The sequence below is a fragment of the Mizuhopecten yessoensis genome, unplaced genomic scaffold, assembly GCF_002113885.1.
Source record: "Mizuhopecten yessoensis strain PY_sf001 unplaced genomic scaffold, ASM211388v2 scaffold11183, whole genome shotgun sequence".
Lineage (NCBI taxonomy): Eukaryota > Metazoa > Mollusca > Bivalvia > Pectinida > Pectinidae > Mizuhopecten > Mizuhopecten yessoensis.
In genome coordinates this window covers 914,819-942,814 of record NW_018408921.1, presented here as the reverse complement: position 1 = coordinate 942,814, position 27,996 = coordinate 914,819, and the positions used below count along the sequence as shown (strand labels likewise).

Genomic DNA, 27,996 nt, shown 5'->3' with positions numbered 1-27,996 from the left:
TTTGGGAAAGCCTTGTCTGAAATAGCGCCGATAGCGTCTCGTAAAGGTTTTGAAACGAGGCAGTAACTTCTTACCGCACTATGAAAACCAGGAATAAGATTCGAAGTCCGTGTTGCAACTTAATGAGTCAGCTATGCAGTTATTACTCTTCGTCAGAAGTTAATTGCACACATGCCATTATTTAAATGCAGAAATATCTGTATCTGGCATCTCTCCATTATTTATAGACACCAGGGAATATCTATTACCGTAATGAGACCGGTACAAATGGGTACGGTGCTAACACTTTCCCTCAACCTTCTCTGTAAAAAAGGATTATTCACGAGATGAATACCCCCCCCCCCCCCCCCCCCCCCCCCCCCCTTTTAAAAAAAAAATATTTCATACATTGTATTGACAAGTATATAAAGAGAAATGTTTGTGAAATTTCTTATTACAACTCGGTGTCAATTTTGTCCAGACTATTCATTATATATTCCTGTACACTCTCTTCCCAACTTTCATTAAATAAACCCTTTTTATGTCGAGATAACTTTTCTTTGTGGCAATTCCTTATTCTCTAAAATAGTTGGACATCGACTTTTTAAACACAACTGCAGGCATGGGGCAAGTATGCTTCTTTATTTTTATTAAGGACGCAGGACAATTATGTTTAGTAAAAGATTCTGTACCGGTCGCATCCCGTTAATACATATTGTCTCGTCACTAATCTCTGGAACTGGTATGCATAGAAGCTTTTCCTTGCATGTTTGTATCAACTTATTACTTTTGTCTGAAACAAAAGCTGTAGTACTCGGCCGCACGCGCCAATTTCACAACGTAAACAAATCACTTTTTCCTCCTTTTTCAAAACGTATTCCGATTCTATTTAGTCGAAAATTAATATTTTATAGACCAAAAAATTATTGCATAATCATACATTCTAAGTCAACTTCATGTGAAAACATGAACGTGTGAAACAATTAAGATTTTAAAGTATTTTTGTTATTCGCCACGATTAAGTTCTTCCTCTCAGTTGTTTTCAAACCTGAACCGTCATTTTGATATTTACATCTTGCATGTGAATAAAAACAAAAGACTTTTACTTCAGCAAGATAATTCAATCATACAATTTTACTGGACCCGGGAATATTATGAAACATAATTGTAAATCTAATAGCGCACGCATCTCATGTTACCCCGAGTTTCGACAGAGGAGAGAACAGAAAGTTTGCTTTACGCGGTGGTTAACTGTACAACATCACAACAGTTATCCCTTGGAGGGCCCCAAAGCAAAATCGAACTAGCCAATCACTTATCCCTGCCTTTCGCATAAACTACTGTACTAGTATACAAAAACGCAAGGTACATAACAACTTAGACAAATAAACTAACAAGATTAATATTTTTAAATATTTATTCATTACATAATAGCATTTTTGTCGATTTCAGCTTTATTTAACTTTGAATCGGCTATTCGGAAGAATACTTGCACCGTACTAAGTACAAGTATACTATAGTATTTGAAAACAAAAATGCTTCACCGTGATGTCCCTTTAAGGACGTACATGCCTACATGTGTTTTGTATGCGTGCATGTGTGCTGGAGACAGGGTATGTTGATGTATTTGCTCCCGCGAAGCGTGGATCTGATGACGACATTTTGCTGCTGCCTTACTGAAGCTTGGGATTCGAGGAAGAATAGACCTGCAATCACACACGGCATATCTCGTAAGAAGGGATTAATGTGGGAACCCATTCACAATTTGATGTTTGCGCAACCGCTACAATATTTAGTATTTTTATATCTCTCTCTACCTTTTACTCTCTTATTCTCCGTAGCGACATTTTTGGCAATACCTCGCTTTTAGCTTTAATGTTGAATGTTGTTACGGCACGATTTTTCAACCCGACACGATTTCTTACCCGGGTGAGAATTATTGTTAGGAGTAGGCATATTATCCGGTATCATGGCGATTGTGGTATATTAAGGCTTTTTTATAAAGGAACTATTTCCAGCTATGTTAAAATTACATAGGAGCCTACCCCTCATAAATTTTGTTTCAGAAGTGCTACGAGATTTATGCTGTTCTTTTATTTTTTTTAAATCCCTTATACATCCGATGTTAATACTTTGAACCACTCTTCTAAATATTTAGATGATTAATTAACCTTCTTACAGCATGGGGTCGAAAAATGGAATATCAGCTTGAAAGTATTTTTCTGTAAAATAATCTTATTTTTTGCGTCGTATCACTCAAGTCGAACATTTTGTGATTTTTTTATGTAAAATATAGGATTTTCAATCTTATTATTCTTGTATACCAAAAAATATCATAGTATGAAGAAGTGGTGTTATTTCAAATATGTTTGCAAAAATTTAGTCCAAAAATGTGGTGAAAAGTATTCATTTCGCACAACAAAGTACCCAGTGTGCCCAAAACGGTGAGGGCCTGAGACACATCCCTGGCGTCCACTTAAAAGCAATGCACCTAATAACAGGTAATTGGTTACGAAATTCGTTGCAAGCCTACAATACATCTTTCAGTGCATGTTAGGTCACAGACAATTCCAAATTCCAATCGATTTCATCACTTGGCGTGATTTAACAATCAATTTTGAGATCAAATGTTATTTTCTTGTCCCTTTTTAGAATTTGTTCTGATACATTTTTTATTTATTTTTTATACATTTTATCATTAGACTTTCGTTTTTACATTGCTTTTAGGGGATATTTCATACTCAGTTGTTAATATTCATCTCATAATGAAAAATGTATTGGTGAAGGTCGCCATCCTATCTTCGAGAAATATCAAAAATGTAAAGGTACACGAAATGTAAAAAAAAAAATCAATCTAAATTGGCTTTTGGATATACTGACTTAAGGGGACTAAAGAGAATTTGAAACAGAGCATTTTGAAGCAGAAACCACTAGTAGTTTTGTTTTCGTAACAATCAAGGACCTGTTTTACGGATCCTGTTCACATATAAAATGTTGTCTTTGTTTTAACAATATTAATCAATTTTATCTTATTGTACCATTGTACACAGGTTATCCTAAAAGGAAGAGAGTCTTTGAAGTCTCAATCATGAAGGTGGTAATCTGAAATAATTGGTGACCTTTTAGAAGTGTCGTACATCTTGTCATAGAATCAATCAGCCTTCATTCTCAATTGTTGTATTTTGGATGACCCTGGCTGCAAAGCTAGAACAAGTTGGTCAAAGAACATTTTCTCAAAATCCATATGTAATTTGCCCCATTTCTTTCTTCTTCAGTATATAACAAAACTGCACAAAATGCTCTTTTACTTTTTTGGGTTGTTTGGTTCGTTTGTTTTTATTTCGTTTAACGTTCTATTAACAGCTAAGGTCATTTAAGGACGGGCTCCCCTGTGTGCAAGATGCATGCGTGTAGAGTATGTGTGTGTATTTTGGGAGGCTGCGATATGTTCGTGTTTGTCTCCTTGTGATAGCGCGGAACTGATGCCGACTTTATAGTGCTACCTCATTGAAACATACTGCCGAAGAGACCCAGCAGGACGCCCCACCCGGTCACATTATACTGACAACGGGCGAACCAGTCGTCCAACTCCTAATTTGCTGAGCGTTAAGCAGGAGTAGAAACTACCATTTTTAAAGACTTTGGTATGTCTCGGCCAGGGGACAGAACCCAAAGCCTTTCTCACAGGGGCGAACGCTAAACAAATGGCCAAAAGTGAGGCATTGTCAAGGGAGAAATTAGGAAGAGGAACGTTATTTAGAAAGGAGAGAAGAGATAAGGTCCCAAATTTAGTCGCCTCTTACAATCATGCAATTAGGGGTAGCAGGTATAATTCTTACGCCCTACCTGCAGGGGGAAAATAAAAAACTGATATCTGTTGTAATTAAGTGTTTCGCTCTTGGCATTTCTCTGCCTAGTATTCCAAAAACCTATCAGTCTGTAGTACAAGCATTGCATAAATCTGTAGTTCCAGTTATCCTTCGTCCTGACCATTTGAGTAGGGAACATATTTTCATACAATCCTGTATTCTCAGAAACATTCTTGCGAGACAGAGTGACTGCCATACTAGATCGTACATATATATTTATATTTAAAAAAGTGCTCTCAATAAGCTTCAGAGAATATCTTACGGTGGCCAGAAGGAGCATAAGTATCTTAAATCCATGAGCATAACTCTACCGGATGGCTACATTTTGAACACAGTATGACCATTCTCTGGAAGCCAAAATGATGCAAGCATTACAAAAACATCATAGACAAGCTCACATGGTTGGAGCAAGACGACAATGTAGTCGTTGGTCGTAGCTTTAGAGATGTCCTGCCAATGATAGAGATATCTGGTATTAATACCAGTATGCACGCATATTTTAAGACAGGCTAACATTGACAAAACAGTTACTAACTCCCCATGGATTGTCGAGTCTTTTCATTGCCGTATTAAGCATTAGATAGTTTTTTGAACTCAATTAGTATCGAATTGCTTCATTGATATACTTATGGCAGTGCTAAAGATTGACTGCATGTCTCAATTGGATACGGGGACCAATTTATCAAAAATCACCGGACACTTGACAGAAAAGACAGAGAACTCGCACATCAAATGAAGATTCATCTCACAGAAACAAACTGTTTGGCTCAGAGGGTGAAAACAACCACCTCTCTCCAAATGAACAGTCAGAATTCGTAAAGATTATGAAATATGGGTGAATCAGCACTATCAAGACCTCATCTGTTGCCAGATTTTTGCCAGACACAAAAGCCATCCGAAGTCATTGGTAACGGTCAGATGCGTGGTGTCATATCATTGCAATGTAGTATACAAGTGTGCCGGTTGAAATAACGCAGTGAATCAGACACACTCGGTGTTTCCTTTTAGGGGATGTGATTTTAGATTCTGCTTAAGTGGGGTTTCCTATTTTTCTCATCTTATTTACCTCCTGTTAGATAACTATTACTTCAATCATATCATGTGATAATTAGTTTTATGCACTCGTGTATATACTCCTACACATGTACATTTCTGTATTAAACATTGAACAGAAACGTGTGGTAAGTACATTGCAATATATATAACTATTAACAATGACTATTGAGTTATAAATTATGTATATTGAAATAAATTGACGTGACCTATTACAAACATCATAGATGTAAAAACGAAAGAAATATGTGATACATCTGTATACAAAATCTTTCATTTTCAGACATAAAAAAAGATGCGAAAAAACCTTGAATTCTATTTTTTTTAAATATGTAGAAGTTCACCCAAATACTACAAAATTGACACGAAAGATCTCTAGAGAAAACAAGGCTAGTTAAGTAATTTAGTATCCACAGCCTAAGCCCCTTAACTTATTAATATTGAGACAGGTATTCGTTTAAGTCATATCATTCTCCATTCTTCACCGAAATTCATCTAATTGGGGGGATAGATGTCAGTAACCAAGATGAAATGAAATGAGGATGAAATCGTGAGAATTCTTCAATTCCTGATTGACGGTATTCCAGCAGACTGTTGGTATTCCTTAAATGACCTTAGCTGTTAATAGGACGTTAAACAAAATAAAACCAAACCAAACCACCCCCTCCTCAGGGGCAAACGGGGGCCCTGAGATAAACCACCCAAAGGCCCTTACATCTATGAGTAGTATTTGATTCTAGCATTTCTAGAACTGGATAAGATTTTTGAAATTTCCCTAAATCCCCCCCCCCCCCTTTTTCGGCCCCTAACTCAGCACCCAAGGGGGCCATACCCTTATTTCATAAATCCATTGAGCCCTTGGTCCCAAGGATGCTTCATACCAAATTTAGTTAAAATACAATCAGTCGTTCAGGAGATGAAGGCTTTTTATGGTAAAAATTGACGCCAGACGGACGCCGCGGTACGACATAAGCTCACTTGCCCTTCGGGCAGGTGAGCTAATAAAAACGAACAGGTTAAATTAGAGCAAACACGCAATGAGAGGGTGCCAAAGGGAGAATTTCAAGCCGCAGAAAGATATCAATAGATCACTCTATCATTTATAACGATGTTTGAGATTTAGATGATGCTGGAAGATGATTTTTGATTCAGAATAAATGCATGTACATGTATTCCAGAGAAGCTAGGTGAATAAAATGAGAAATTACCTTCTCTCCACGACTGGAAAGACATTTTGTTAGCTAGAAATTCACCGACAGCTGCCGCTTAAACATACGGCTGCACAGTTAAGGATTTCTCCTATAACTGATTTAAAACGCCAAGAAAATATTGTCTCTTGTCACTTTCTCGACATAAATAAGGAGTATCAAACTATAGAATTATGAAGAATTTTATGACAACGTTATCAAAAAAAATTACTTCACAAAATTGTCCCTTTAACTGAGCATGCTAATAGTTTTAATTTTCAGAAGAAGTTGCTTGAACCTTTAAAGATATTTGACCAATGTGACCTTGAATATGGTTAAGGCTCATTTATTTAAACCGACTTGGTATGCTCCCTGCATACCACTGGCCAATTTCATGACCCTAGAACTTCTGGTTATTCTAAGAAGTTGTTAAAAGGTTTAAATATAGTTCAACCTGTGACCTTGATTATGGGTAAAGGTAATACATGTGAACTTGGTAGCCTTTCATCCATGCACGTTACTTGTCAAATACCATTTCCCTGTACCATTTGGTTATTCACAAAAAGTTGTTTTGAGATTTTATTCAGGCAATTGAACCTTGTGACATGGAATATAGGATATGGTCATTCATTTGAATACATTTTGTACCCATTCATACCTGCATGCTTCTGGCCAACATTATCACCGTTGGCCTTTTGGTTATTCAAAAGAAGTTCTTTGAAGATTCTTTAAGACAAATGCCTCTTGTGGTCTTGAATGTGGGAGAAGGCAATTCATTTGAACAAATTTGGTAGCCCTTTTCCAAGCATGCGTCTGGTCAGATATCATCACCCTGTACTTAAACGTTATCCAGAAGAAGTTGTTCAAATGTTCTCTAAGACAACTGACATATGTGGCCTTGAATAGAGCAGTAGGCCATTCATTTGAACAAACTTGATAGCCCATTATCGAAGCATACTACTGGCCAAGTAGCATCACTTTGTGCATTTTTGTTATTCAGAAAAAAAGTTTCTTAAATGCAATTGACCCCTGGTGACCTTTTATATGGTTGAAGGTTAATCATTTTCACATCCTTGAATGCTACTGACCAAATGTCGTCTTTTGGGAAGTCATTAAAAAGGTGCTTAAATATTTGTTTTTACATTTTTGAACCCATTGACCTTGATTGTGGGTGAATGTTTTTTTATTTGACCCAACTTTGTAGCCCTCTATCCCAGCTCCCTGCAGGTAGGGCGTAAGAATTGTACCTGCTGCCCCCATTTGCATGATCGTAGGAGGCGACTAAATTTGGGACCCTATCTCTTCTCTCCTTTCTAAATAGCTTTCTTCTTCCTAATGTCTCCCTTGACAATGCCTCACTTTTGGCCATTTGTTGAGCGTTCGCCCCTGTGAGAAAGGCTTTGGGTTCTGTCCCCTAGCCGAGACATACCAAAGTCTTTAAAAATGGTAGTTTCTACTCCTGCTTAACGCTCAGCAAATTAGGAGTTGGACGACTGGTTCGCCCGTTGTCATTATAATGTGACCGGGCGGGGCGTCCTGCTGGGTCTCTTCGGCAGTATGTTTCAGTGAGGTAGCATTATAAAGTCGGCATCATTTCCGCGCTATCACAAGGATACAAACACGAACATATCGCAGCATCCCAAAATACACACACATTCACTACACGCATGCATTTTGCACACAGGGGAGGCCGTCCTTAAATTACCCTAGCTGTAAATAGGACGTTAAACAAAATAAAACCAATTAATATTCCTCGCTTGCAGGACATATTGTAGGTTACCAGTATTAAGGTAAGGTTAAAACGTGTGAATATCGTGTTGTTGAGACATAATGTATAGCTTGAAACCAGAGGGCTTGTATCGCTCACCTGAATATATGTTTAAAATGATTGGTATGAAGTAAAGATATAGCACTCCATGGTAGGTGCTGTAAGTACATATGAAATTTCAGAAAGATTCATCCAGTACTTGAGACATAGCAAGAACAAACTTCAAACAGAGCCCCACCCCTATGTCCCTAGGGGTGTCATAGCCATCAATTATACAAAATTGAGTCCCCTTGACCCAAGGATGCTCCAGACTAAATAAGGACAGACCTGGGTTTACATTATTAAGCATATGTGTAATTTTTACTGCCCCAATGTGTATTTTGCTCAGCCAATGTGTATTTTGCAATATCAATAGATTAACTGTAACAAAAAGTAATTCATCATGCTACATTCAGTAAATACGTTGTTTATTGTTATTATGTGTCAATTATCAAACATAATAAAACTTTCAATTCATTTAAAACGTTCTGTTTTAATTTCATGTCTTCATGCAATATCTCTGAGTTCACAAGGCCTGATATGGGGTCCATGTATCGTACCACCAACGGATACTGCTTGCTTGACTCGTCACCTCCACCATCGGTAGATATCGTGAATGGACCACTCTTTATTCTATCAACTAGACTCTTGGCTAAGTCTTGATTAATAGCTGTGGTTTTGTTTCTATCACACTTAATTTCTGTAATTTTATAAAAAAAAAAAAAAAATACCACTTGTACCTTTGATATACTGAGGTAGATCTATTGACTGAAAATTGAAATAAATGAGGAAAACTATGCATCTAATATCTATAATTCTTACATGTATTTATGATTGTTTTTAATTAAATGGATTTAGTATAAAAATAACATTTAGCAGAAGGGATAGCTTTTATTGTTCAATTCATGAAGTTTGCCGCTAGGCAAGCCTACTAATTAAAATTCGAAAATCCAATTACTGCCCACTATTTTTACTTTTGTATACAACTAAGTGTAAGGACATGCTATTTGTTTTTTGCAGGGTATTTTTCCTTTTTCTGAATTTTGTTTAGACAGTAGTTTTAATGTTAAAATGTTTCAAGAACAGTCGATACTTAAAACATGTGATAGTGACCTACCTCGCGCAATCTTGGAGTCCGGGAACATGATTTTGAAGGCACTACAGAGCGTGTTTGCAGTGCTCAAACTAAGGTTTAAATCTGCTAAGCCTAGCACATAGTGAACAAAATACGAAATGTGACCCCTTTTGTGATTTCTCAAGCAAGGGCCATTCCTCACTATGTGTCTCTGAATTCCTGTAGTCGCACAATTTTTTTGGGGGGGTGAACATGGGTCAGCATGACTGTCGTCAGTATGGTTTCGTTTTGACATTGCAACCTTGACTGCCAAGATCAGCATCGTGTTGACGCTTTGACATTGAACACGAAACTATCATCTCATTCAAGCGCTGAGATCACATACACGCTTCATAGCAAAACCTGCATCATTAAAGCGCTCATTTGAGGGAGAACAAAAGCGCTAGTTTAAGGAAGATCACTAATCGTCTTCTCCTTCTAGAAGGTCAATGCGTATGGTGTATTTTGGACCTCTAATTGTGTCCTAAATATGCCAAATGCGTATACATACCCATATACTCCACTGAAAGTGGTCATCGAACTTTGCCGAGCCCTTAAGGCATTTAACCCTGTGCCCAATTTTGAAGAAAATCAGTTAACATTTGTTGTAGTTATTGCACGGAAACGAAACGCAGCAGATAATGACGTTTTTCGTTATCCAAGGAGCCATAACTCTGCCAAAGGGGGTTTGCTGTAATATGGTCATCAAACTTGGCGGAGCCCTTAAGGCATTTCACCCAGTGACCAAGTTTGAAGAAAATCGGTTAACATTTGTTGTAGTTATTACACGGAAACGAAGCGCGGCAGATTATGAAGTTTTTCATTATTCAAGGGGCCATAACTCTGCCAAAGGGGGTTTGCTGTATTTGGTCATCGAACTTGGCCGAGCCCTTAAGGCATTTCACCCAGTGACCAAGTTTGAAGAAAATCAATTAACATTGTGACGTGACAGACAGACGAAGCCAAATTAATACCCCCCGTTTCAGTGAAAGCGGGGGATAAAAATTGACACAGAACAAACAACGGACGCCACGACACGGCATAAGCTCACTTTGTCCTTAGGGCCAAATGAGCTTAGAAAAGAAAAGTGCAAAATATTGCAAATGTTCGACTCGGGATCGGTTAAGTTATATTGTATTTAACGTCCTTTCAGCAGCTAAGATAATTTAAGGACGCTCCTTCGTGTATTTTATGTAAGGTGACAGTACCCAAATCGGATCACCAAACCGTCATTTTATTAACTCATTGAAATATCTTAGGAGGAATTATATTCATTTACGGTTGTATCAAAAGAAGAATATCCACGGGTGTTCTTACAAACGAAATTAGCATCCGGGGTTCACTTCGAGATATTTATAAAACGCTCTGAAGTCGCCAATCACCGTGTCCGTTTTTTGCGAATGTCAGGACCCAAATCGGATCAAGGCTTTAATTTTGCAGTATGTTACGCTTCACATGAATATATTTTTGTCAGCATATTAACATTTTATGATGACCTTCAGAATTTATATAACAAAAAGTATTTCTATAGTGTTAATTTATTCCTATAGTCCAAAACAGAATGCGTAGTCGTCGCACACGCCATTTTTTAATGCAATTCTAGTTCAATTTGAACTAATCATCTGTAGAAAATAAATGTTGCATGGCTATCTTTTCTAAGACTACGTCATTGTTATAACTGATTTGTTGCCACATTTATTCATTTATAAGGATTTTATGCAAAAAGTGATCCGATTTGGGTACTGCCACCTTATACTTGAAGATGTGTATGTGTGTCCGAAGCAGGGTATGTTGGTGGTAGCGCGGATCTGATGCCGACTTTGTAGTGCTATATCACCGAAGTACCATGCCGACGGCACCATCACAGCACCCAGCACAGCACTCCGCCCGGTCAATGAAAACGGGTAAACCAGTTGTTGCTAGACAGAACCCAAAGCTTGTAAATAATAGAAAAGGAAAACTAGAAATACTGCAAAGGGTCTTGCAATTAACAAAGTTAAATGTTGAATGCAAATTAACACATTACCTCCTTTCTTGATATGCATCAGTGTATACACGACAATCCACAGTTGTATCTTCATGTCGCCTCTTTCTAGCTGCACCTTAAACAAACGAAACGTCCTAGTATTATCTACCTAAAGAATGAAACTACCAAAAATCAAAATCATGTTTCGCTAATATATATCTATATATATCTATATATATCTTATTATACTTAACTAATATAGTTAATAATTATGCTGAAGTCCTTATGTCTCTATATAAAGAGAAATAATATTTAGTAAATAAACACACATTATTGAAGGGACATCACGTGAAGAGCCATATGTTTTAAATGAATGTATGTGTTGTATGCACTTCAACTTATGTTACCTTGCTATCCCCATATTCATAGTCCGTTCCAAATGTCCAGTTTGACCACTTGAATTGTTCGGGAAAGCCCTGTTAAAAATAGCGCCTGGCGGTTTTGAAACGAGGCAGTAAACACAGGTGGTCTGGACGAGATCCAAAGGGACCCCCATAGATCTAGTGGGGCCGTTAGGCAACTGCAACTTCTTACCGCACTATGAAACTAAGTAATATGATATCTAAGTCCGTGTTGAAACTTATTGAATCAGAAATTATTCATCTTCCGAAGTTAATTGCACACATGCCAATATTCAGAATTTAAATAAAGAAATATTTGTTGGTAACTCGGCATTATTTATAGACACCAGGAAATATAGATTACCGGAATGTGACCGGTACAAATGGAACGGGGCTAAACACCTTCCTTCAACCAAGGGACAAACCTTTCTGTTAAAGGAATATTCACGAGACGAATGTCCCTTATAAATTGTTTTCATAAAGTGTATATATATGCATTGACAAGTATAAAAAAGAAAAACGGTTATGATATCTTTGGCTTCTTTTTTTTCTAGACCATGCATTACATATATTCATGTATACTCTCTTTCCCACTTTCACTGTCTTCATACGATAACACTTAGTAAGTCATATTAGCCAAAACCACTCTACGTGTACATGTAGAATATGTGTCAGATAAGGAACGTGTTGAGATACTTCATAATTATATGTTTTCAATAATTTACATAGATTAAAGCATACTTGCAATTGAGCCCTTTTTATGTTGAGACTAACTTTTCTTTAATCAGTTATTTTTGTCCGAAACAGAAGCCTTAATTATCGGCAGCACGCGTCATTTTTTACAACGTTAACAAATTACTTTTTCCCTCGTTTTCAATGCGTATTCCGATTCTATCTGAAGTCGAAAATTAATCATTTATAGAGAAAAAAGTGTTGCATGATCAAACATTCTAAGTCAATATCATGTGAAAACATGAACTGTTGAAACATAACGATTTAAAAAAATATTTTTGTTATGCGATCCTTATATTATCAGCAGGTTCTCCTTCCTCAGTTATTCATCATGAACCGTCATTTTGACATATTTAAATCTTGCATATAAATAAAAAAAATCGTTTACTTCAGCAATATAATTGAACCATATCATTTTACTGAACCCGGGAATATTATAAATTATGTAAATCTAATAGTGCATGTATCTCACAGCGGCGGATGCAAGGGTGTTGCCCTAGTATCCCAGCAGATTAAGTCAATATTCAGCAAAATCGTTCAGTTTGTGATACAAGCATAAAAAAAAAAAATGTTCTTAATATAAAAATTGACTTCATGGTTTTACAGAGAAGCCAAATAAATATAATTTACCCTGTTTTGAAGCTCCAACTATCCTTTACGGGAGAAAGAGAGTGAGTGTCAAAGGACAACCACTCAGCATGGGATTCAGTGTCGGCGAATGATTTACTTTTGTATAGTTTAGTGTCCCAAATGTTTTCTTTCTGCTTCAAGTGTCACTAGGACACGGCAAATGCACCAGGTTACAGTAAGCACTCTCTACATGCTTCTAAAGGAAGCCTATGGGTTTTGCTGTTCAGAGGTCAATGAACAAACACAGGATGTGCTAAGTATCAAAGACTGGTGTAGACGACGCAAAACTGAAAGTCCACAATTTCAATTCTAGAATCTAGTGTTGACAATGGAATTAACAATCTTGTCCCTGGTCCGATCATTTCGAGAAGCAGACTTTTCAGCGTTGGCAATTGACCAAGCTAATGAGCAAGCGAATGTTGTTATCAAAGGTGATGATGGTGATATTGGTGTGACCGAAGACCCATCTACACTACGACGGTGGATGGTAGCCGAACATGAAGTTGGTCACTTGGTTGCTCAGTATGAATAAGCATCTGAAGCCAAGGATGCAACTGAAAATACCAGACATCACGAACAGACAGAACCGACACAAAAGGCTTTCTTCGACAAAGTACAGAAGCTGTACATTGTAATGAAAGATATGGGTAATCCATTCATGGAAGAGACTGAGGATCTTTTAACACTGGATACAAAAAATATTGCCCATTCTAGTGCTGCTGAAATGCTTGCTTCTCATTATGATAAAGGTAAAATTCGCTTCAATGAGTTCATGAAAGGGCTGGATAAAGAGGAGTGTTCATTTTATCAGCCAATAAAAAAGAACAAGACAGATTTCTTTCGGCAAAAGCCAGAACCGAAAGCGGGTGTTTCAAAAAGGAAGAACACTTAAAGGACGAAAGTCGTCTGTTCTCTACACTTTTTATATCCTGCCAGTCTAGAAAATGTGACCTGATGGATTTTTTTCAGCATGAGAATCAATCTTTTCCCGCTGCACTGAGTGATAATGGTAATCTTCAAAGCTGTCAGAAATCGCAGCTTGCGACAATTCTAGAGACTTCCTTTACTCATCCTGATACTGAGCCAGAAGCTGACGTCATAGTTTTGGACGGATCGGCTTTAATCAATTCATTGCCTCCGAGGATATCGAAGACGTTTGAGGAATAGGCAGAACTAAAGGTAATCCCAAAAGTACAAGCATATGGTTGTATTTATACGAGAACAGATATTGTGATTGAGGTATACTGGTCATCTAGTTTAAAAGCTGAAACACGATCAAAGCGTGACATAGGAGCTAGACGCAGAGTGACTGACAAAGGTAAAATCCCACAAAATTGGATTAGCTTCATGAGAGACAACAGCAACAAGACTGAGCTATTCAAATTTCTCGCGGATAAAATTGTGAAGATGTGTCCAAATAATACAGTTATAGTCACTCAAGAAGAGGGTGTTGTCTGCAATCAGTCAATAAGTCTTGAAGGTCTCGAACACTGCAATCATGAGAAAGCAGACACACGAATCTTCTTGCATGCAAAACATGAAAGTCACCCCATCATTCTGTATGATCATTTTCCGATAAATCATTGACCAAGCTACAACGGATATATTTCCATCTGTCAATCAAAATAGTAAACAATTACCAGGTGTAAATACATACATGCTGTTCAGGTAGCCATGGCAACACAGGGAATTAATAGGAAAGCATGTCGCAAATATAACGATAGCGTTGACCGACACCTCGAATACGGGGAGACCTGGCATGGGCAAAGCAGGTAATTGGAATGTAACGATGTTGTTTTCACAACAATAAGTTTCAGAAAAGATTCAATCTAATATACGGATAAATCTTCTACTATTTTTTGTTATGAAATAAACTTTTCCAAGTAGTTTTCTGATCGTCTGCAAATCCGACTGAATCGGTCATCGATATCGACAGAATGTGTACTGTACGCTTAAAGGCAGTCACTCCGACGAGGACCGCCAACAGCCGAATTCGCAAGACATGAAGAACACCAAACAATTGTGATATCAGCAATTCTCATTCGAAAAGAAAAGATCGGAACGTATTTGGCTGTTTTGAACCCGTTGATATTTAATTTTCAAACTCAAACTTTTATCATTATCGGTTCAATTCGCATTGGATGTCATTTGTAAACTCCTGCCGGTTAATAGTACCACGCAACTGCGACCCTTTGCGTTATACAAACTTGCTAACTTCGCCACTTTACCCGTGTCGTTTTGACACATACCTACGGACAAGATTGAAGAGTTCAGAAAGATTTTACCCAAGAACAACATTTTAACCACAGAGTAATAAATCCGATGCAATTCTTCGTTATGTTTCCCGATACGTGGTATTCATCAATTCACAACGTAACGTCCTGAAAAGTTGAGCCTACTTTACTCGAGTTTATTTATCCGATTCTATAGGATTATATGACTTAAACTTGCAACTTTTCGTAATTGTTAAATTGGCAATGCAATCAGGGATGATCCTCGAAAAATTTACGAGAAATGGTCGCGACCAAGGACTGGTTTTGGATTGTTCTTGAGTATCGTGTACACACCCCTTTCTTGACACTTCATTTTCCCCTTAAAAAAGTGCGCAATATACGCAAATATTAACGGTAGTCGTTGGTCAGACATAAAATATCTAAATCAGTCAATAGCAATTTATAATACGACAGTTTACCCCTTCGGGAACCTCAAAGGTGCCTGATTCATACTCGGAACATCTTTAGGTTATATGTAATTCCCGTGTGGGAATTTGGAACGCTTTTAGGTTTTACACTATTCCTGTTTAAAAAGGAAATCGATATCTGAGTTATCCAAAAGCTTGTAATTAGCGCCTGGTATATTCCGACAGAAGCAAGATACACAACAGCCCTCCTAACAGAGGTCAAAATCTGGGACTGAAACCAAAATCAATAGTCCCCACTGGGGTTCCCCCAGGGGTGGCTAAAAATACTAGTTGCTGGGGTCAAATTTTAGGTCAAAAATAGCATTTTGTGGCATTATTTGGTAATTTTTTATGTGGTAACCATGGTCTTCACACAAGTGACATACATAGAAAAAAGAGGTCTATACACTTATCAGTACTTTATATGTATTGTAAATGTAATGCAGTTTACAAATATATATACATGTATATATGTTTTGTGTAGGGTAAATCCGCTGTTTACATTTCCTCGACATGTGCCTTGTTTTTCAGAATCGGGCCATTTCTACTGTAGACAGCTGCCTAACATTGTCATTATCTCTAGGCCTAAGGGTGTTGCCCAAACATCACTGATTCACTACACTAAACGATAGGGATTTAATCTCCTTTTGTCAATTTCAACATGTGTCCAGTCAGGTCAATGATAATCTGGTCTTTATTTTACCTGACCCTATTTTGATATTCCTGTACTACATGTACATGTATTATACTGGTGTGTAGTGATCACCCCTGTCAGAGGAGAGTGGACTATACCATTTGTAAGAATTAGGTAAAGTAATCATATATAGGTTGATAGATAGAGTAGATAGAGTCTATTTTATTTTTACATGCATATTCACCTGTGGTTTCACACATTTACCACATACCTCATATTTATTTGTTTAGTTTATCCCAAAAGAGTAATTTATAAAATTTACACTAGATAATTCAATGCATAATTCCCCACTGAGTGCTAGTGCCGAATGCACATGGATGCATATGAATGAATCAGTTTGCATCACCAAACATTGGACTGTCACGCCTTTTGTTATTGCTGCATCGGTGATGAGATGATAGTTCAAAATGCATTCATGATAAGTGTACGGACTATTTATCAACATATAGTGATGATCATGCCATGTATTGATTGCTTTGATAGTCAAATGTGGGATGAGTGCAAGTGAAAAAATTGTGGCGAAATTAATTATAAATTTATTTTAAGATTTTGGGTTGGGCAACACCATCAATACATTTATGTATCTGCCCCTGTCTCATTTGACCCCGAGTACCGACAGAGGAGAGAATAGAATACGCCGTAGCTATCACAACAGTTATCCCTTGGAGGGCCTCATAGCAAAATCGAACTAACCAGTCACGTATCCCTTCCTTTCGCATAAACTACTGTACAGTTGTGGGATCGCACAACGTTACACGATGTGCGGTGTTCGCACTATGTGTGCACGGTGTGTTAACGGTGTGTGCACGATGGGCAAACGATAAAAAGCTGGACGATCATTGCTTGCGCACACCTGTGCGCACGATGGACGGACTTTGTGCGATAACAATCGTGGTTGGTGTAAATTGAGGAATGCCTTAACAATTTATACGATTTCGTGTTTAAACATATAAACTTGATGTTTACGTATGTTTCTATATTCTAGCAACATCTATAAACTTATCTTTCTGTCTATACATACTTATATTTAGAAATTGTTTTGTCTGTGTTTTTAAACAAACCTAATCGACACATGTAAAATTACATCTCGTCGGGTAAGGCCGAGGGTGTGAAAATCCAGGTGAAGGGGAGCTATAGGCAAACAAATGCAAATAACAAATACTATTCATTACGGTCAAACGGTATCGCATATAAGCTCTGTGTGTCAGCACTGCTCAGGTAAATCTCCGGACGCTCATCAAATTGTTATTTACCTGTTCTGTTACCTTGGAGCCACACCCATTCTTGACAGCCTAATTGTCGCTGCAATACTGTGTAACACGCGTTGTGAAATTGTATAATCTCAATTATTGTGATGAGAAATTACAGATATATACATCGCATACAAGTGAAGCCTTACGTATCTTTGTCATTCCGTAATTTTTATCTATAAATGATACCAAATCGCACAGTTGTGCGGAGTGAAGCGCACAACTGGGCGAACGATTGCTAAATTGCACAGTTGTGCGCACCATGTGTGGACGATGTGCGGACGGTGTGTGAACGATGTATGCACGGTGTGCGCACGCTATTTTTGGTGCGTTGTGCGGTCCCACAACTGTATATAGAAACACAAAGTAAACTCTCTCCGAGCCCATTAACATAACAAAATAAGTTCATCTGTGTTCCAACTCAGACAAAGATACTAACGAGGTTAATAGTTTTAGATATTTATTCATAACATAAGCAGCATTTCTGTCGATTCCATTTCAGCTTTAACCGTACTAACTGCTAGAGCAGTTATTTTCTCCTTTGAATACTTCCCACATGCAATAATGATTCTGTATCTTTTGACCATTTGGCAACTTTTCGCTTCGAAGCTGACGCGGTAACAGGTTTCCTCACACGGCTAGACATTTTGTTTACAATGGAATGGTGTGCTATGCGCATGCGCTAGTAGAGGGAAATCCCTGAACAAAACGTTGGTCAGACAGGTAGAAATCCCGATGATTATCTTAAAATTATTCATTTTTATGAATATTTATCAGCAAAATCCGGTCGTTATTTTTTACTTTTTAAATATACACTTCACCGTGATGCCCCTTTAAGAATGCATGAACCAAGGAGTCAACACGATAGTATCAAGTCTATGTTTGTTAAGCATCAGATCAATTTTCGGCTCTTCGAATTCCCTCACGCAGCAAGCAGACAGGCAAAAATAATTTCTGCAGGAGACCCAACATTAGTCGCCCTTTGCGATACCCACTTGCTTTTTTAGGTCACCTGAGACAAAGTCTCAAGTGACCTATTGCGATCGCCTTTTGTCCGTCGGCGTCCGTCGTGCGTCCTTAAACAATTTACATTTTCGACTATTTGATTCCCCTGAACCAATGAAATCTTGCAGAAATCTTCCATGGCCAAGGGTCAACCAAAAATGTGAATTATAAGATCCCCAGCCCCCAGGGGCCTGAGGGGCGGGGCTAAAAAGGATCAAATTGACTAAAATTTCAAAAATCCTCTTCTCAAGATCCAGATCTGGTAGAATCAAATACTCTTGATAGATGGAAGGGTCTTAAGGTGCTTTACCAAAATTGTGAATTTCTTGACCTTGGGGTCTCACGTTTCACCCTGGTGAGGGGGTAAACTTTACTATAGTTTATATAAGGAAATCACATTTTGGACCAACATTTGTTTAATTTCCATTGGAAGTAATTCAATTTGGGTTAGCATTATCAGTATTCGATAGCAGTTTGGTGGTATGCACATATCAGCCCTGACTGACCACCAGGGGCTGATGGGTGGGACCAAAAAGGGTCGAATTGATTGAAATTTCAAAATCTTCTTCTCAAGACCCAGATATGGTAAAATCAAATACTCTTCATAGATGGAAGAGTTTGAAGGTGCTCTACAAAAAATGTGAATTTTATGACCCTAGAGTCTCACGATTACCCCTGGGGAAAAGGGGGCACAATTTATTATGGTTTATAATGGCAAATTATACTTTGAATATAACATGTTGATAACTTGATTGGAATTATAACCCGGAGTTGACAGTTTGATACTTCGGAATTTTTTAGCCAGCCCTACCCCCAAGGGCTGTAGGGCGGGGCCCAAAGGAGTCAGTGTGCTAAAAATTCTTTATTTTCCTTCTTTAGAATCAGAGGTGCTAGTTTCAAATACTTTTCAGTCTTAAATCTGTATGCTAGATATTGAATAAGGTGGTTTTATTGTTTTTTGTCACTTTGAATAATACTTCTATTCATGTTTTAAAAACAAAAATCAACTCTCTATATAAATATATCAGAACTCAGGTGACCGTTAAGGCCCATGGACCTCTTGTTTCAGTATGTAGTTTGATTTAATTTGGATTAAGTTCCATCAACAGCCAGTCATTGAAGGAGGTTAAGTTTTAACATATCGTATTGTTCAATGATACCAAGAGATAGGACGACAGGTACTTTCAACTGTTCTCTGTCAAACACATATTGTGCAAATACTCTACATACATGTTGGTTAAAGAGACCTAATACATATGATGGACGGTGGGAACGGTAGAAGGATTAGGCGGTGAGGGTTGGGGATATTAACTAGAAATAAATCATATAAAGCGTGTATTTGGCAATTTGGAAATGTTTCAAAATGAACGGAAGCAATGTAACAAAGAAATCGGGCAAAATAATGAAGTGCAATTTCATAAAAATGAGGAAAAATAAGTAATTAACACCTATTGCTTGATTTGATGCATATGAAAATGTTGTGTAGAGGTCTAACGAAAATTGTGTGTTACCAAAAAAGTAGTTCTTAATTGAAATCAACATGCAGGGCATTCAAATTTTCGAGCAAGATGCGTCTTTCATTACTGACAAAAAATCCCAGAGTTTGGTTTAGAGTGGTTTGGTTTAGTATTGTTTCACGTCCTATCAACAGCTATGGCCATTTAAGAACGGCCTTCCATGTGTGTAAGATGCATGCGTGTGTGTTTTGGGAGGCTGCGATATTTACGCGTTTGTCTCCTTGTGATAGCGTGGAAGTAATGCCGACTTTATAGTGCTTCCTCACTGAAACATACTGTCAAAGACACCCAACAGGACCTGGTTACATTATTCTGACAACGGGCGAACCAGTCGTCCCACTTCTAACCCACTCCTAAATTGATGAGCGTTAAGCAGGAGTAAAAGCTACCATTTTTACAGACTATTTCCCCTATTGGCCCCACCCCTCTGCCCCTTCGGGCAGGTGAGCTAAAAAGATATACGCTTATATAATAATTCATATTTAAATATAAATGAACTAAAGTTATTGATTTTCTTTCTATATCGGTGTTAAGTATATTTCATGCAGAAAAATACGCAACTGTGTAAGTACGGAGTCACCTTTTCATATTTGCCGTTTGTCACACTCTACATAAATAAGGCCATATTATCAATATCACTAAATCCAAAATGATCAGTTTTGCTACGGGAGATACACTGTCGGGTATACAGCGAGGCCCTTGCTGACCTATCAGTATTCTTGTTGATCGACTTATTCCCGTTTGTTTCATTAATGCAGTATTAATGCAGTTCTACATTTATTGTGATCAAATTTGATTTGCATTTAAATTTAAAAACATTGTCAGAACATTATTCGTTGTAAAGTATAGTCTTAAATCATTAGCCGACTTTATAGTGCTTCCTCACTGAAACATACTGCCGAAGACACCCAGCAAGACGACCCACCCGGTCACATTATACTGACAACGGGCGAACCAGTCGTCCAACTCCTAATTTGCTGAGCGTTAAGCAGAAGTAGAAACTACCATTTTTGCAGACTCTGGTATATCTCGGCTAGGGGACAGAACCCAAAGCCTTCTTCACAAGCTGGTGCCAACTATCGTACCATCTTTATTAGTTCTATGTCGGTTCGATCTCTTCTCTTCTTTTTTTCTGTTTGATTGAGTCATATATATAGTTAATGTACATTGAGGTTACTTTTGATCTAAACTTGATACTTGAAAATAAATGAACATAATTACTTAAATGAAATCAATAAATAGATGCAGGAGGGTATAGATGGTAAAGACAGTTTACATTTGTAGGTGATGTAGAAGGGTGTAGGTGGTACAGGGAGTATAGGTGGTGTAGGAGGGTATATGTGGTATATGAATAATATGATGTAGGAGGGTATAGGTGGTATAGGAAGTATAGATGATGTAGGGGGACATAGGTGGTATATGAAGTATAAGGTGATGTTTGTTTGTTTGTTTGTTTGATTTTGTTTAACGTCCTATTAACAGCTAAGGTCATTTAAGGACGGCCTCCCCTGTGTGCAAGATGCATGCGTGTAGTGTATGTGTGTGTATTTTGGGAGGCTGCGATATAAGGTGATGTAGGAGGATATAGTTTATAAAGCTGATGTAGCAGGGTATATGTGGTATAGGAAGTATAGGTGGTGTAGGAAGTATAGGTGATGTAGGAGGGTATAGTTGGTATATGAAGTAAAGATGGTGTAGGAGGGTATAGATGGAAAATGAAGTTACGGCGACTTAGCAGGGTATAGAAAGTAAAGGTGAGGTAGGAGGGCAAAGGGGGTATAGGAAGTTAAGTTGATTTAGGATGGCAAAGGGGGTATATGACGTATAGGTAATGAAGGAGGGTATATGTGGTGTATGACGTGTAGGTTATTTAGGAGGGTATATGTGATATATGACGTGTAGGTGATGAAGGAGGGTACATGTGATATAGAAAGTAAAGGGGATGTAGGATGGTATAGGTGGTATATGACGTATAGGTGATGAAGGAAGGTATAGGTGGTTTAGGAAGTATAGATGATGAAGAAGGGTATAGGTGGTATAGGACGTATAGTTACTGTAGGAGGATATAGGTGATATAGGAAGTATAACTGATATAGGATGGTATAGGTGGTAAAGGAAGTAATTGTACATTAATACAGCACCTGAGCTTTCTTTATGAATTAACATACTACAGCTTATACATTTCTAGAAGTATTATATATGATAACAATAAAGAGATGGAGATTATAGAAGTATAATTCGAATTCGACATCGATAACTAGAGAAAATATGAACCTGAGGAATATTCAGTGCTGATTCTAGGATTTCTTCAATTGGGGGCCTTGGGCCCCTTCAGTGTGAAATAGGGGGTGCTGCTGCCAAAGGCAGCAGCCGAGGAGCGAAGCGACGAGGCAGGGGAGGGTGCGGGAGGGGGCAGCAGCCCCCTCCTCCCAGGGGTGTATGGGGGATCTCCCCCAGAAAAATTTTGATATCTAAGTGACTGTAGGTGCATTTTAGTGTATTTTTTACACTTTGAACATGAGATCAATCACAGTAAAAAAAAAGATATTTTTATACATTTGTGTGTGCTCTTAATTTTCTCTCTCTTAATTTCTTTATATTGATGGACCCAGCTGTACTATTCTATAATTCAAACCTGATCATGAACAGGAGCCAAACTTGTAAATCAATTTTAAGTTTTATTAATGAAAAAAAGTATTGAAAGCACATCATTTTGCTACATCTTTTCCTGGTGATAGTCATAAGGAAAGTCCAAAATTATAATAAAGTTTGTTCTGTACTGTTAACCTAATGCTTCAAGACAGGGAGCACCCTTACTAGGTAAAGTACAAATGTTGGTTTTAACATAGCAAATCTACGGGATACCCCTCCTTTGCTTCTTCCCTTTCCATATCAATAATGCCTTAGACATGTCATACTCTTCCAGCTTGCCCCCTTCACATTTTATTGTCATAAGCGTATTTAAATGCTCCTCGCACATGCGGTTCCGTCTGGCCGTCTTTATGCCATTTTGACAGCTGAACCCCCGCTCACAATCAGCCGTTTGGTAGGGCATGATTAGGCAGAGGTTAGCAAGTACCAATAAGTTTGGAAGCACATCCTCATGGAATTGAAATAAAAGTTTCAACAACAACCTAGTGCTGTCTCTTGGATACATCTGGTCTAGAACAATGCCCTTAGCCAGATGCCATTCCTCGACACACTTGACAGGATCCACCATGGCGGGGCTGGTAACATCACCTTTGGACATCTCTGCACCATAATGGTCGACCAGGATTTTGATTTCTTTTTCTCCATACTTGTTCTGAGCTTCCTTGGAGAGGAAGGACAGACTTCTCATACCAAACACATGAAAAGCTGACGACACTGTAACCGACTCTAGTGGAAACCTTTCATCAATGTTCTTACCGAGAGTATCACAAAATGTGTGCCGTATTTCCTCTAGATCCTTGTTTGTTGTTCTCAATTTTTTGCCAAAGTCCAACTGGTGACCTTTCATTTCAACCTCTGTGACATCTCCTGCCTTCTTTGTTTTCAGTTTCTCCCGGAGTTCCTCTTGGTAATGAGATTTCCTCCTTCGAGCAAGCTTGATCTTGTCTTTCAGTCCTTCAAACGCAGGCTTAACAGCAGCAACATCTATATCCTGTTTCTGTAGTACCATGGACATCTGTGCTACTGAAGGCAATATGTCCATCAAAAGATAAAGCACTACCACAAATCTGTAATCCAGTAGTTTGGATCTCAGTCCTTTTGATGATTTGTCGTGTCGTTTGAAGTAGGTAACTAGAGAGGGCCAACATCTGTAGATAGCAAATACAGCCTCTGAAAAGGCAATCCAGCGGATTTCGTGGCATTCTTTAACTTTCACCTTGGGATCATTAAGAATCTTTTGAATATCTTCTAACTCGCACTTCCGGTTTCCTGATTTACTTCCACCAAAGTAATAGTACAAATCACTCAAGGTTTTCTCAAATTCCTGAAGATATGGAATGTGCTTTGATGCCTGGGAGGTAGCCAAATTAAATCTATGTGCCATGCAGTGGATATTAACACAATGAGGGCTTTTACCCTTCACCTTTGTCGCCACTCCATTGTGTTTCCCCACCATCACTGAGGCCCCATCAGAACCAAATCCCTTCACTTTCTTCAGGTCAAGACCATGATCTGTCAGGCACTTCTCCATGGCTTCAAATAGGACATTTGCATCAGATTTAGGATTGTCAATTGTTACATTTTGCAAAAAATGTGTGTGAGGAATAAAAGCTGAATCAATAACTCGTATATATAGCACCATCTGTTTTGTGATAGAAATGTCAGTGCTTTCATCAGTTAAAATTGAAAACATATCAGCCAACTTTATTTTCTCAATGATATCAGTCCGTATCGCCTCTGCGACACAGGCTTGGAAGTCCTCCCCTGCAGATCTGGACATGTAAGTAGCATTTCTTCCACTTCCCAGCTTTTCTAGCTTTCCACATTCCTGGTGTTTCAATAACTCCATCATGCTGGTGTATTTTTTAATAGGAATGTCCTCCTTAGCCATCCAAAACACAGTTTTCATTGCAGCCTCAACCCCTTCTTTCGCATGTGCGACTGACTGCATCTTGGCTGTTGCAGCTGCCTACAAACAAAATTCAAAATGAAAATTAAAAGTTTCAACTAAATACATGTACTAGCTTACAAATAAACAGGGTCAATATTTTAGAATAATGCTATTGATTTTATCTCAACAGTTGAAAGCTACATGTATGAAGAAAATGTAGAGATTTAAAATTCTACTTAACAGAATACCATATAACTGGACTAGTACTGGTCAAATTATGTTAATCTACATCTCATATTCCACCTTTTTTTAAAATTTCAAGTGGTACAATATTGAGCATTTGAAAAGTGTTAACAACTTGGGCAGCATGCCCCCTATCCTAGGCCGTTTTAAATTGCCCCCGACCCTCAATAACCCACTGTCTTAATACAAGCTACAGTGTAAGCAAATTGAAATTTGTTCTTAAGTAATTCTGTATTTGAAAAGTGCTGAAAATTGCGTGGCCCCTAGCTTAAGGCCGTTTCAAATTACCCCTCGACCCTCAATACCCCACGCCTGTCTTATAATACAGGCTTTAACAAATTCAAATTAACACAATCACGAGAAATACTGTAACAGTTAGGCGTATAAATCATTCACAAATCCAGAACATACCTGGTTAAAGTCTTTTTGTAAAGCCTCTGCTCTCAGGCTATCTGTATGATCCATAGACCCGGCATGTCTCGTCAGTGTGCTCGTCCGAAAATTGACACATCCATCAGCAGACGTAAAAGGGTTAGATTTGTGATGTTTTTCACATACGGAACATTTCATTCCCTTCTCCTCTTTTCGAAGCCATTGCCATTGTCCAGTCCACTTTTGATGAAACACCTTCGTTTTTCGTTTTTTAACAGCACTTCCGGAAGTCTCGACATCGTCTGCTCCAGTTTCACTGTTTGGTTCACCTGCTTCGGTTTCAGATTCGTCGGTAACCTCTCTCTCATCCCTGTCTAAATGGTGGCGGTTTGCCGTGAAACTAAACTCAAACAGCGTTCTTTTCCTATTCATTTAGAAGCTGTACATTCCCCTTAGACCTCGTGTAGGTCCAGTACGAGGTCGCCGCACGTGCGAGAATGTTTATTTTAAGAGCTTCATTCTGATTGGCTTAGCTTTAATAAATCAGCCAATGAAAACTGTCATTTCAAAAGACGTTTCGGTCTCTCGCACAACATGGCCGACTTTGTTATCGTACAACGATTGAACCGTGAAAGAAATAAATGAACGCAAAGGATTGTCTGAAAGGGGGGATTTATCAAAGAGTTGCGGCATTGGACCCGCACTGAGGTTTGAATTATGCGGGGTTCTTTATATTTTTGCGGGAATTCCGCGATCCCGCGCCCTAGAAGCAACACTGATATTAGTAGAGACTTGTTTTGTTGTTTAACTTGACGTAACTTGACGTGATTCAGTCCAAATGTGTCCACAAAATCGGAAATCTGGAATGGTGATCCCGCCCCTAATTAGCAGTTACATGTATGTGGTAAGTCCCGGATAGGATTGGAAACAATTCATTGCATGTAATCTTCCTATATAGCTTGTACTTATTTTGAAATAGTGTATATCTGCTATATTGTATTCCATAAAGGGTACATACTGGTTTCTATCGGTATTAATCGACGTATCCAGTACACAAACCAACAGCCACGCCGTTGACACGTGACTCATGTATGGAGGTGCTGTTTTTTTTATAGTATTCAAGCGGTTCCTGATTATTTTGCACGATTACTAGTTTACCATATAATACACAATAAAATACGTATTATTGTATTTTACAAGAAAATTACATGATGGGGAATATTGTCTGCGAATAGAAATCGAAATATAAAAGTTTATTTGTATCAAAACTGCAAATGTCTCATGATTTAACCGTTGCTGTTTTACATAAAGCGACACAGATTTAGTTACAAATATAGAGATGATTTGATTGTATTTTTTACAAACGCCTTTTATAAACTGTTTTCGGGGTGACCCACCCCAGCAGTGTTTCATTCCTACAACCCTTTCTCACTCACGTACACAGTACTCTCGTGTACATCGGGGATCTAAACAATCGCTACAACTAACGGAGCGGTCCGTCCTGCTTTTTATCTAACATGGAGGACAAGGTACACACAGTTTTAATTGAATCTTGAAACAGACTTTGTCTATTCAAATTGACGTGGGTGACGAATTCTATTTTGGATTAAAATGTCCCCATCAACGAGTCTAGAGGCAGAGACGGAAACAACGGTGGGGTCCAAAAGTTTTGGGTTTTCAGGAAAGGTCAACTGGAATTAATGTCCGGAGTGAGGTTTTACTGTATTGTTAATCATAGTGAAAAAAATATTAGTATCAAATTTACTATGTTTCCATTGTACAAGTAATGCTTAATATATTAAAAAACGATTAACATTAAAGAAACCTAAAAAATCTATTGTACTCAAAATCTGTCCCGGGTGATACCGACGAGATTCTTAAATTTACATCTAGAGCCACATAAAACAAGTTCGGACCTTTGGTGTAAGGACCACAACACAGAAGAGATCACTTCCAAAAACTACCCTGGCCATCCCCTTTTAAAATCCTTTATCCAGAGACATATATATATACTATAATCAATTGATTGATTGATTGATTGAATGATAGGTTTTACGTCCGCTTCATTAACGTCTCTGATCAGACGTTTACGTTTCTGGACTGAAATGGGGATGCCCAGGAGGCTAAACGTAAAGTACCGGTGAGAGGTAGTGCTCCCCCGCTGAGCTAAGGCCACCCCTGATAGCGATCATGGTCATCGTAACTAACACACCGGTCTGTTCTTGTTTACATATCCAGGTAAATTAGCAAAAAGGATTTGATATTAGATGAAATTATCATAAAATAGCAACAACTAGAAACATAAATTCATGATTTTTTAAGTAGAATAAAATGTGCTTAGAGATATAAAAGAAAAGTTGAAAAATATGAAAATTTTAATTAGATACAGTGGAAAGTTTTATTTGTCTTTTGAAATTCGGAATGAATACTAAACTCATTCAACCTCTTGACACACGAACCAGTTGCTTAACTTATATCTGAAAGAAGTTACATACAGTCATACAAAAGGACGGTTTTATATACTGGACATGTTTGTGCCAATTATAAGATATAAATGATATATTTTATTTCCTATCAAAATACCTCTTAGTTGAAGATTTAAGAAAGGAATTTCAGAAAAATAAAACTTTTATGTTAGTTCAAAAATTATTTCAAAAGAAATGATGCCGTCATTCGTCAGTCAGATACCGAAGTCGGCGTTGATGACATCGGTACCGCCCAACCCCTCACCCACACACTTTTTATGTTTTTTACGGTACTAGTGATCTAAATCTCATTTGAATGAAATTGATATAAAATACATAAACCACATTCAGACATAATTATAGCGTTATTTCAAATAATAAACACTAATCCAAACCCTTTGTTATCTATGCCTCACAACCATACGTTTTCATAATGAAAAGGGCATAAAGTGTTACTCATCTTCATTATTATATACCCGAAGTTACCCC

General features: G+C 37.9%; 2 protein-coding genes across 3 annotated transcripts in view; both read right to left on the bottom strand.

Moving 5' to 3' along the window:
• LOC110440512 (neuropilin-2-like) overlaps positions 1-27,996 on the bottom strand; it is a 65,595-nt gene that overhangs the window by 21,580 nt on the left and 16,019 nt on the right. For both annotated transcript variants that reach the window (XM_021483634.1, XM_021483633.1), the window contains exon 2: positions 11,036-11,111. In XM_021483634.1, coding sequence (XP_021339309.1) covers positions 11,036-11,090 — 55 coding nt within the window. In that variant the 5' untranslated portion in view covers positions 11,091-11,111. The remainder of the gene's footprint in view (positions 1-11,035; positions 11,112-27,996) is intronic.
• LOC110440473 (zinc finger protein 862-like) lies at positions 22,739-25,474 on the bottom strand. The gene is made up of 2 exons (XM_021483578.1): positions 25,082-25,474; positions 22,739-24,505 (listed from the first exon to the last, which is right to left on the bottom strand). Exons 1-2 carry the CDS (start codon positions 25,472-25,474, stop codon positions 22,739-22,741), a joined length of 2,160 nt encoding a protein of 719 aa, XP_021339253.1.